The sequence below is a fragment of the Hordeum vulgare genome, chromosome 7H, assembly GCF_904849725.1.
Source record: "Hordeum vulgare subsp. vulgare chromosome 7H, MorexV3_pseudomolecules_assembly, whole genome shotgun sequence".
Taxonomy (NCBI): Eukaryota; Viridiplantae; Streptophyta; class Magnoliopsida; order Poales; family Poaceae; genus Hordeum; species Hordeum vulgare.
Window position 1 is genome coordinate 4,662,585 of NC_058524.1, and position 12,179 is coordinate 4,674,763.

The window sequence follows — 12,179 nt, forward strand, 5'->3', positions numbered from 1 at the left end:
ATCACCACATGAGAGATCTGCACTTCACCACAGTAAAGAAGGTTAAATGGAACAGGATACACTTCACCACAGTAACACGATGGCAAATGCTAAAATGATCTAAAAACAGTTGCGTACAGGTATAAGAGTATTTGGAAGTATATTGAATTAAGGAAATTGTAGAAATATCCAACAATAGTGATACCATATATAGCTATAAATAAGTGAGGGGCCACCCGTACGTACACATATTGTTCATAGGTGATACATTCCACAGATAAATTCCTTCCTGAGTGTGGGATTTCTGGTTTTCAATTTGTCCTGGAGCAGTGGCCAACAGAATTATTTTAAGTTACAAAGCAAATGAACCAAAATATGATACTGAAGTGGTAACGTTAGGTACATGTATCAGTCGCTTTTGGATTCCTTTCCAACAACCGCACCGCACCGCACCTTGATTATCTCCACATAAATTAAGGGGCCAGGCAATATTACAACTCAGCTATTGGATTCCTTGAGCTTATAACTCTCATTCCCAAACCAAGCAGCCTTGACGCGTGAGAGATCTGCACTGTGCCGGCGACGAACGAACAACAGTATCGCTCTTTCACCAACCATCAAATTTGGGCGTTGCTGAGGTGAATGCTCTCCTCAATCTTTACCTTGTTTTTCTCTCCTTTGGTTCTTCATCTTCTGTTTGTTTAGCTGTACAAAACATGAAGTTTTTATGTATATGTATTTAAAAGTATGTACAACATCTATACAAGCTAAGCTACTGTCGAACTATAGAAGACATAAAGTAAAATAGATGGGGGATTACAAGGTGGTAAGCCATGCTTTGAATCTAGGAGCACAATGTTTCCTGGCTCAATAGGAAGATAACAAGGTTGTTTGGTGTTCTCTTAGTGCTTAATTGCTTTTATATGTTCTTTCATGTGCTGCAGTTGCCTATTCTTCTGATCTGCAATATCATGGCGGAGTCACTGCTTCTCCCTATAGTGCGCGGTGTGGCTGGCAAGGCCACAGACGCACTCGTCGAGACGGTGACCCGCATGTGTGGCCTCGACGACGACCGCCAAACACTCGAGCGGCATCTACTAGCCGTCGAGTGCAAGCTGGCAAATGCTGAGGAGATGAGCGAGAAAAATTCCTATGTCAAGAGATGGATGAAGGAGCTCAAGTCCGTCGCCTACGAGGCCGACGACGTGCTCGACGACTTCCAATACGAGGCGCTGCGTCGCGAGTCTAAGATTGGCAAGTCCACTACCAGAAAGGCATTCAGCTACATCACGCGCCACAGCCCGCTGCTCTTCCGCTTTGAAATGAGCAGGAAACTCAAGAACGTCCTCAAGAAGATCAATAAGTTGGTTATGGAGATGAACATGTTTGGCCTGGAGAGTTCTGTCCGTAGGGAGGAGCGCCAACATCTTTGGCGGCAGACACACTCGAAACTGGACGAGACTACCCAGATCTTTGGAAGATATGATGATAAGGAGAAGTTGTTGCTTATTTCCACATCTTCAACTGCACACTCGAAACTGGAAGATATGATGATATGTGAAGTTGTTGCTGGACCAGCAGGATCAGCGGAGGGTGCAGGTGCTGCCCATCATTGGGATGGGAGGTCTTGGCAAGACGACTCTTGCTAAGATGGTCTATAATGACAAAGGGGTCCAGCAACATTTCCAGTTGAAGATGTGGCACTGCGTGTCCGACAACTTTGATTCCATTGCTCTTTTAAAATCCATCATTGAGTTGGCTGTAAGTGGAAGATGTGACATGCCTGACACGATTGAGCTGTTGCAAAAGAAACTTGAGCAAGTCATTGGCAAAAAACGGTTTATGCTCGTGCTTGATGATGTGTGGAATGAAGATGAGAGGAAGTGGGAGGATGTCCTGAAGCCTCTTTTGTGTTCTGTTGGTGGAGCAGGAAGTGTAATAGTCGTGACAACTCGAAGCCAGAAAGTGGCCTCCATAATGCAGACCCTTGGACCCCATAAGCTAGGGTGTCTGAGTGAACAAGATTCATGGAAATTGTTTGCAGAGAAAGCATATAGCAATGGTGTAGGGCAGGAGCAAGCAGAGTTGGTCAGCATTGGCAGACGTATTGTCAACAAATGCAGAGGGCTGCCTCTTGCTCTGAAGGCAATGGGTGGATTGCTAAGTTCATATCAACAAGTACAAGAATGGAAGGACATCGAAGAAAATAATATTAGGTGTAATGTTGGAGGGAAAGATGAGATCATGTCCATCCTAAAGTTGAGCTACATACACCTATCATCTGAAATGAAGCAATGTTTTGCATTCTTAGCAGTTTTCCCCAAGGACTATGTGATGGACAAAGACAAGCTGATCCAACTATGGATGGCAAATGGTTTTATTCAAGAGAAGGGAACGATGGATTTGATACTCAGAGGAGAATTCATTTTTGATGAGTTGGTTTGGAGGTCCTTCCTCCAAGATAAGCAAGAGTTCAGACACAATTATGGTACACAAACTTATGTGACTATTAACTGTAAGATGCATGATTTAATGCATGATCTAGCAAAAGATGTCACGGATGAATGTGCAAGTGTGAAAGAACTGACTCAGAAGAAATCATTGTTAAAAGATGTCTGTCACATGCAAATTTCAGAGGGTGAATTAGAACAAATCAATGGGTTATGCAAAGGCAGAACAAACATTCGCACTTTGTTAGATCCTTCAGCATCACACAAGCATTTTAAAGAGTTGCTACAGGTATCGGCATCACTTAGAGCATTGCGTTGCAGCTCTTGTTCAGTTGTCAATTGCAAGGCCATAAATGCAAATCATCTACGATACCTTGAGCTCTCCGATTATAACATCACTAAGTTGCCAGATTCAATATGTGTGTTGTATAACTTGCAAACACTGAGGCTAATAGGCTGTTACAAGTTGAACCAGTTACCAGAAGACATGGCAAGACTGAGAAAGCTCATCTATCTTTACCTTTCTGGTTGTACGAATCTCAAAAGTATGTCTCCAAACTTTGGACTGCTGAATAACCTTCACGTATTAACAACATTTGTTGTTGGTACCGGAGATGGCCTTGGAATAGAGCAGCTCAAAGACTTGCAAAACCTTAGCAATAGGTTGGAACTATTCAATTTGAACAAGATAAAGAGTGGGGGGAATGCAAAAGAAGCCAATCTCAGTCAGAAGCAAAATCTAAGTGAGTTGTTGTTCTCTTGGGGCCAAGAAATAGATGATGAGCCTAGAGATGTGGAAGAAGTGCTTCAGTGCTTAGAACCTCATAGTAATATCCAAAAACTGGAGATACGTGGATATCATGGCCTAGAAATATCACAATGGATGAGAAAGCCTCAGATGTTTGAGTGCTTGAGAGAACTCAGAATGTCTGATAGCCCGAAATGCAAGAGTATCCCTGTAATATGGCTCTCGACATCTCTAGAGATTTTGGTCTTACAGAGGATGGATAACCTGACAACATTATGTAGTAACCTTGGTGTGGAAGCTGGAGGAAGCATTACCTCTCTGCAACTTTTCCCAAATTTGAAGAAGTTGTGTTTGATTCAGTTACCAAGCCTGGAGATATGAGCAGAAAATAGTGTAGGAGAACCTCAGATGTTTAACAGTTTGGAAGAACTCGAAATTTCCGACTGCCCAAGATGCAAGAGTATACCTGCAGTATGGTTTTCGGTCTCTCTTGAGTTTTTGTCCTTACGAAACATGGATAACCTGACCACATTATGTAATAACCTTGATGCGGAAGCCATAGGATGCATTACCCCTATGCAGATTTTCCCAAGGTTGAAGAGGATGGAGTTGGTTCGGTTACCAAGTCTGGAGATGTGGGCAGAAAATAGTATGGGAGAGCCTAGTTGTGATAACCTGGTAACATTTCCGATGCTTGAAGAGCTAGAGATCAAAAATTGCCCCAAGCTTGCACGTATTCCAGCGATCCCCGTTGTCAGCAAGTTGAGCATAGTTGGAGCTCACAGTACTGCACATGGTTCAGTTTTTATGAGCATCCGTTTGGGCTCCTGGCCATTTCTCGTCAGCTTAACTCTTGGGTCTCCAGAAGACACACCCATGTTGCCTCTAGACGCCCAGCAAAGCCAAAGTCAAAGACCTCTTGAAAAGCTTGTGAGTTTGACTCTGGATGGGCCCAACAGCTTGATCAGAAGCTTCGGATTGTCCGAATCACAACTTATGGTTTGGAAATGTTTTTGGTTCGTGACAGATCTGACGATTGATGGTTGTAGCAATCTTGTCCGCTGGCCAACAGAGGAGCTCCGGTGCATGGATCGCCTCCGCATTCTGCGTATCACATATTGTGACTACGTGGAGGGGAACACTTCATCGTCTGAGGAGGAAACCCTTCCGCTGTCCCTGGAGCACTTGAGGATTGTGAACTGCCGCAGTGTGGTAGCACTGCCTTCGAACCTTGGCAAAGTTGCCAAGCTGAGGCATCTTTATGTGAGCGGCTGCAGGAGCCTGAAAGTGCTGCCTGATGGCATGTGTGGCCTCACTTCTCTGAGGGAATTGATGATTCATGGTTGTCCAGGTATGGAGGAATTCCCGCATGGTCTCCTGGAGCGGTTGCCAGCCCTCGATGTCTTAAGCATATGTGGGTGCCCGGAGTTGGGAAGACGATGCAGAGAAGGTGGGGAGTATTTCCACTTGCTTTCCTCTGTTCCACGTGGATACATTTATGAAGATCCAGAATAGTAGCTGCAAAGTAAATGGGCATACGCGTGAGTCCCCTCTCCTGATAAATAATCAGTCTCCGTTGTGTGTAAATAAAATAAATGTTAATCGATGGTACCTGCAGCTGCAACATGTGGGAAGAGAGGAAGGTTCCGCTGCTCGCCCCGCGGCCGCCGTCCTCCTTTTCGCCAGAGCGCACGCTTGAACGGCGGTGGCGTGGGGAGGGGAGGGGGACAGATTTGGTTGCGCTCAAGGAGAGCAGAGGAAGGCCTGATGGAAGCTTGGGATGAGATTAGCGGCCCCAGCACAATGCAATGTTCATTACTTCTCACTCTTTAGGGCAATACTATATTTATATCCATGTATTACTACTTTCCTCCTGGTTTAGAAACCCCCTTTGTATTTTATACCAAATTTTTAATAGGGAATTAACTAACAAACTGTTAATGCGTGTCATTGAAAGTTAGTTAAATTTAAAATCAAATTTTGACATAGAATACAAAGAGGACTAATAGAGGTACTATAAGAGCAAAGCGTGATCCAAACCAATGTGCGATTTGTCCGTATTTTATACGTTTGGATCGGCCCGACGGATATCCATGTCCGCTTTCGTAATTGGATCGGCGCATGCGTCCAACGCGGTCATGACTCATTTTTAGACGGGACAAAAAAAACATAATAAATATTTTAAAAATATAAAAAACGTTAATTAAACATTAATGTCAGCCTTAAAGACCGGCGATAGTCACATGAGTTCACATTGCATTAAATAGAATATTTAAGTTAGCCAAAAAACAAGGAGACACACTCTCCTAAGCGTCCTCCTTGTCGTTGTCGTCGGGGCCGGTGAGGTCGACAAGCATCGGCACTGGCCCAGCACTAGGGAAGGCCGTCTCCCAGGCGGCGGCAACGTCATTCGTCGGTAGATGCACTGTCGCTGACTGGGCAGCACGTTGCTCCTCCTCCTCGGCTTCGCGCTCCAGTTGTTCTAGCCGCTGGGCCTATGCATGCTCTTGCGCTAACCGTCGCTGCCGTCGGTGCTCCACGTAGGTCACCTCCTGCTCCAGCATCGCACCCAACCATACGGGTGGCGCGCTGACCCACTCGCACACCACCCTATCCCAGACATACTGCTCGGACTTCAGGGCCAGCGGCCCTGGCTCGACATTGGTGGGGGACGGCGGGGGCGACGGCGGCACGATGCAGTCGCCGACAGCGGAGAGCGCCATGGCCTCCGCCATGCGCGCTTGGTAAGCCGCCTCCTCCACCTCCTCCTCGAGGTGCTCTTCTTCTTTGCTTGCACGCAGGACGGGCGCCAGCGCATTCTGGTACGCGACCTCCGCCTCTTGGTCCTCTCCGCACACGATGAGGGGCGGCGACGGTCCAGCCACCACGTTGTAGACGCCACGCTGGCGCTACTCCTCATGCTCCCATGGAAACCAGGCCTACCATTCGGGAGAGTCTGCGACGTATACGGGGTTCTGCCGCTGCTCTGGCGTCGGCTGCTGCCATAGGCGCCTCACCTCCTTCGCATGCGTCCGCACCGACCGCGCATCGCTGGCACTGGGATCCTCTCTGGATCCAAATGTGAGTCGTGCAACAACGTGACGCCGGGATAGGGAAAGGGGATGCGGTGCTTCCAGTGCCACCTCACCTGGTGCACTGGTACGCTGATTCGCTGTTGAGGCATACATGAGACACCGACGAGTCGGAGAAGAAACCCATGGCGGCAGCTAGGGTTTGTCGCCGGCGGGGAGCGACGGGTGGCTAGATGGGGACGACTTCTGAAAGACTTCTGAAAGGACGTATGGGCTACTTGCGCTTGGGCCTATGATGGGCGATCGTCGGTAATAGAGACACCGACGGTTATTGATCGGGCACTACGCGTGAACGAACGCGGGCATGTGAGGGCGCGTCGCGTCCGCTTCGCGTCTGCGTCAACGTATTTCAGTCTTAAATTTGGGCCTGAAATGGGTCCGTCCGCGTCAAAGCATTTCAGCCCTAAATTTGGGTTGGAATGGGTCCATGCGGACGGAGAATGGATGCATTTGAAAATGGATTGACGCATTGGACCTTCATTTTTATCCGCAACGATTCAAATAGACTATGACAGACGAAATGAATCGCCCGGTTGAAGCTGCTCTAAGCTATTCCCAAGTTGATTCTGCGGCTTGTCTTGATAAGCATCACGGGGAAGTAGTAGGTCCAGCCACGTTCTACCACATACCCAATTTCCCTGCCAATATCAATGTGTTTGAGAGTCACAAACATGAGGCTTTTTTCTTTTTTCTTTTTCGAGAAAACACGAGTCATTGCAAGTTTGCAACGAATTTACTTTTGTCTTCCTCCACGGAGATTCTTGTGTGAAGTGCTTCCGATTCCAATCTTTGTGTACATCAATAAATAATGGCAGCAATAATCTAAGCCCGCACTTTGTTTGGGAGCCTCACATCAAGTATCCTACTGCTACATACTGAATCAGATTTATTCATCTGTTGTGTTGTCCACAACTAATCTTCGCCAAACTAATCATCAGAGCGTGGATATGTATGCGTCGGCGAGCATCTTGCCGAGCCGGACCTGCGCCTGGGTGGTGAGGTGAGTGATGTCGTTGGCGATGGGCAGCCCCATGGCGTCCACGTACTTGAGGTTCGCCACCCGCACCGCCCTCTGCTCCTTCCTCACCAGGTCCAGCCACTTCCCCTGCTTATTCCCCTGCCACTGCGCCGTCGCGATCCCAACCTGTTCCATCCAAGAAATCATAGATGATGCATTCACTCACATAGTATTTCACAATCTAGATCAATGGAGCCAGAACAGTAGATCCATCCAAGACATCATGGATGATGCATTCACTCACATATTTCACAACAGAGATCAATGGAGCCAGAGCAATGGATACATCATCCATGGATGTAGCTGGTGTGGCCATGACAGACGGACATACCTGGATGACGAGGAGGTTGGGCAAGGCGAGGTCCCGGCGGACGTCGCGGACGAACGCCTCCATCCTGCCGGCGTAGGCCAGCGCGTCCTCGCGCCGCAGGGTGTCAGCCTCGCCCTGGAACCACAGCAGCGCCGCAATCTTCTTCCCGGTGCCGGCGCCGGCGACGCGGGCGCGGGTGACCATCCGGTCGTACAACTCGGAGCCGCGGGACCAGTTGGCGATGGGGGTGCCGCCCTGCGCGCAGGGGACGAGCCCCACGACGGCGCCGCGCGGGCAGGCCGGGGAGCGGAGCAGCGCGTGCGCGAACGGCATCCCGGGGCCCACGCCCACCACGTTGCCCGCGTCCACGCCGGCGTGCAGCGGCTCCCGGGCCTCCTCCCAGCGGAGGGACGGCGAGAGGCGCAGCGTGCGCGGTGACGGCGCGCACTCCGGGGGAACGACGCCGTCCCAGCGGTTCCCCGACGTGGCGCCGCCCCGGCCCCCCATGTTGGACTGCCCCGCCAGGATGAACACCAGCGTCGGCGCCCTCTCCGCGCCCCCGCGCGCGCTCACGGCCACGGCCGACGCGAGCAGCAGAAGCAGGATGGTCGTCGCCGCCGCTGGCTCCATTGTGCCGGCTGCCGGGCCCTAGGTAGCTAGGTGCTGTGCTCACTGGGTGGCGGTACTGGATGGATGCCTGGATCCAATCGTGGGGAGATGATATGGTATAGAAATAGTACGGTACGGCAAGGGCCAATGGCCAATCCGCCATGGCGTGCTTTGGTGCGTGATGCTTTCTTTCTTGTCTGGCAGTGTCAGCGGGCATGTGTGTCTGTCACGGGCGACCGCGCCTTCGCTCGAAGCAGGCGTCAAATGAGCTGTTTGGGCTTGGAATCCACTGCACAAGAGCACATGAATAATTACTACCAGAGTGCATTTTTTTTACCTAAAAAGACTAGTAGTACTGGCCTCGAAGGAACTAATAAAAGGCAATGCAGTAAAAAGACAGACAAACAAACGGTATCCTATGCGAATACTACATCCATAGTAGATGCTTTAGAGCATCTCTAGTAGAACCCTCAAACCCTTAAAACAAAAACCAGTTTTAAGGGTTGAGAATTGCACATTTTTGACTCTTTTAAGGGTTGAAAAACAGGGGCAAAGACTAGAACCCTCAAACCCAATCCTTATAACGGAATATTTCGTTATAAGGGTTGGGTTTGAGGGTTCTAGTCTTTGCCCCAACCCCAAACCTTAAAACTGTCGTTCATATATCACACATTTCATCATATGACATATCACAAATTCAATCACATTTGACATAAAACAATAATCATTCTAGTTATTATTACAACACCGAATAAAACAATAATGACCAGGAAGTTAATTAAGGAGAGAACTTAATTGCAAAAAAAGTCCCTTGTTGCGGAACTTGTATTGTACCCCATTCATCCAAGCAGAAAGAAACACATAAGGTTTGAAAAAGAATGAATACCATATCCATTGATTTTATTCACGCATGATAATTTCAGGTCATAAAAATCCATGATGTTACATGAACAATTAGACATTTAGACATACAATACACATGCATTACTCACGGAGACAATTACACATGATTAGATAACAGGATTACTTCATGATTTTCCTTATTGATCCACGACCTGGAGATCCATTAACAACACACACCACAAACAGCAGCAGACAGGGTACAAGAATTAGACCACAAACAGGAGCTGATCAATTAAAATAAATGCTCAGTTAATTGCTCAGTCGCAATCAAAACCATTTTGTTCGGTAAACAAAGAGACTACGCACATTCAGTAAAGTCTGTAGAAGTCCAAACAGTTATGTGTAGTCTCTGAATGTGCTAAATAGACCACACACATTTAGTGTTCCTGAAACAGGCCTTGCACATTCAGACTTGGGTTCAGAGACTATGCACATTCAGTAAATTCAGTGAAATTCAGTAAACGTGAAGTAGAGAAGTTTGATTCAGACCCAGGTTGTAGGCGTTGCTGACGGAGATGACCCAGGCTGTAGGCGACGGAGATGACCCAGGCTGCGGAGGGGCTGCGGCGGGGCGGGGCTGCGGAGGGGCTGCGGGGACGGGGCGGCGCTGCGGGGCTGCGGAGGGCCGACGGGGACGGGGCGGCGCTGCGGCGGGGTGGCGCTGCGGAGGGGCGGCGGGGGCGGCCCGGTGCTGCGGACGGGGCGGCGATGCGGACGGGGGCGGGGCAGACGGGGCGACGCTGGCGGGGCAGACGGGGCGGCGGGGAAGCGGCGGCGGAGGGCGGCCGGGGCGTGGCGGCGGAGGGGCGGGCGGGGCGGCGGCGGCAGAGGGGCGGCCGGGGCGGGGCGGGGCGGCAGAGGGACGGCCGCGCGATGCGGACGGGGCAGGCGGCGGAGGGCGGGCCGACGGCGGCAGAGGGCGGCCGGGGCGGGGCGGCGGCGGCGGATCGAGGGAGGGGCGGCGGAGCGGAGCGGCGGCGGCGCTGCGGAGGGAGGGAAGGAAGCTGAAACTTCCTCCCGCGCTCGCGAGGAAATGGAGTGCAGGTTGGGGGGAGAAACTCCCCCCAACCCTCACTTTTACAGGCTGCGATGGCGTTTGAGGGTCGGACCTCTAAAAATATTTACGGGTTTAAGGGTTTAAGGGTTCTAGTCTACGCCGTTTTTCGGACGAAAACTGTAAAAAAGCGGTTATTTTTAAGGGTTTGAGGGTTTGAAGGTTCTACTAGAGATGCTCTAAGAGGGTTTGAGGGTTTGAGGGTTCTAGTCTACCCCCATTTCATCGGGTGAGCCCCTCACTCTTCCCATTTTCCAATCCTAAAGCTACACGGTTGTAGGTTGAATAAATTTGTAAGCAAATGGAGAAACTATTAATTACACAACATCGTCATGAACATATATAGAGAGAAGTGACCTCTCTTTTTCCGTGCTTGGTCGAACAACTCAATGCTACCACATATAATACACGATCATGCATATATACAATATATAACATCTCTTGCGATCCCTAACTAGCTAATATTTATCCACCAAAATCGGAGCGAAAATTTAGACGATATTCCCCGTCTGATGGTATGACATGCTCAACAAAGAATCTCGTCAATTCCTTTTGAATTGCTCGTATGCGATCAATTGATAGGAGTTCGTCCCGCTTTCGCTCGAGTCAATATATATACGAATAAAACTCAACACAGTTGATGATAATAAAATAAAAATGTGAATATTGTTTACGTACATCAAGTTCTTTCAAACATCTGCACTTTTCACAGGTCGTGTGTTGAATCCACTCGCAAACGAAGTATCCACATAAATTAGTCCTGGATTCCTGCCTCAAGCAGTACTTTACGAGAATAGAGTTTAATTAAAATAATAATCAAGCATCATAACGGTATTGAAACTAGAACGAATGATAGATGTGTGGAACTAGCTAGTACTGCGTACTTACTTTGTGGAAGGAAATTTGCAGCTCCTTATTCATTCACCTTTAGCTTTTTTCGTGAACTTTTTCTAAACCTTACACGGCAAAGAAAATGATTACTTGATATGAGGAAATGAAAGAAAGTTGTCAATATGATGTGATAATGATTGAACTTACTTTCAGAGCATTTCAGTAACCGGCGCCAACTCCGTAGGGTCTTTACGTAGCGAGTCTAAGACAATTACTAGACTGTCGTCAAGCCTAATGATTAGCAGAATAAAGTAAAACTTGTGCACACGCATAACTCATCAATTACACTTAACCTCGAGTAAGTGAAGCATAATGTGTAGAAGACAACTAGTAACAATCACCCAAAGTTGTAAGGAAATAATATTTCCCTTCTGTCATGTTGTCGAAGTAACGCAGTTAGCAAGTTGTTCTCTGTATCAATGGGAGTCTTACATATATTATGAGCATTTACGGTATCTGGGCTACTGAACCCAATGTCATATATTTGTCTTTTTTTGCATTTGAGGACTTTCAATCTAAAAAATATACCAAGGATAATTACAGATGCAATAATGAAGGGGCTGAGCTATAGAGACTTAATTACAGAAATAATACTTATACACAATAGGAGTTCACGATCGTTTTGTCAAGGACGTCTTGATTGTATAACTGAAATAATTCGTCAAATTCAATGTACAACGACCCTCTTCCATTGTAAAAGTGCTCATCTTCATATCCCACATAAATACTATTGGTCCCATCATTGCAGGCATTCAAGTACCAATCATGCAGTCTTCGCATCATCGTTGATAGTTCCGTCAACTGCTCAGGTTTGACGAGAGGCTTTCCGTGCTCGTATCTGTGGGCTACTATCGGGCAGTTTTGAACTGTACATCATCGCTTAAGAAATCACCTGTATTGAAACCAGGATAATTAGGGGGCCACTACCCCCGGATCAACATCAGTAAACACCTTGAGCGGGGGGGGGGGGGGGGGCACGGTTGCTTCTTCTGTTTGCTGAGCTAGGGAATTGTTTTCCCACTTCTCGAACCACTCCTACTTATTAAGTTGTCCGACCGCTTCGCTTTAGCATGTGTCTTTACGATAGTTCGCTCATAGTGAGATGGCAGCGGATGCTTCGGTGGA

The 12,179-nt window shown here is 48.3% G+C and overlaps 2 protein-coding genes across 2 annotated transcripts; one reads left to right on the plus strand and one right to left on the minus strand.

Annotated features, from left to right (window-relative positions):
* The first annotated feature begins 941 nt into the window (after positions 1 to 941).
* Positions 942 to 4,961, plus strand: LOC123407130 (putative disease resistance protein RGA1). The gene is given in 3 exon segments (XM_045100196.1): positions 942 to 1,481; positions 1,537 to 4,691; positions 4,796 to 4,961. Coding segments are annotated over 3 exon segments (3,852 nt in total). The 5' UTR covers positions 942 to 950.
* A 2,029-nt stretch (positions 4,962 to 6,990) lies between these two features.
* On the minus strand, positions 6,991 to 8,525 carry LOC123407721 (probable carbohydrate esterase At4g34215). The gene is made up of 2 exons (XM_045100916.1): positions 7,619 to 8,525; positions 6,991 to 7,413 (listed from the first exon to the last, which is right to left on the minus strand). The coding sequence occupies exons 1-2, from the start codon at positions 8,225 to 8,227 to the stop codon at positions 7,204 to 7,206; spliced, it is 819 nt and encodes a 272-aa protein (XP_044956851.1). The 5' UTR covers positions 8,228 to 8,525; the 3' UTR covers positions 6,991 to 7,203.
* Positions 8,526 to 12,179: the final 3,654 nt, after the last annotated feature.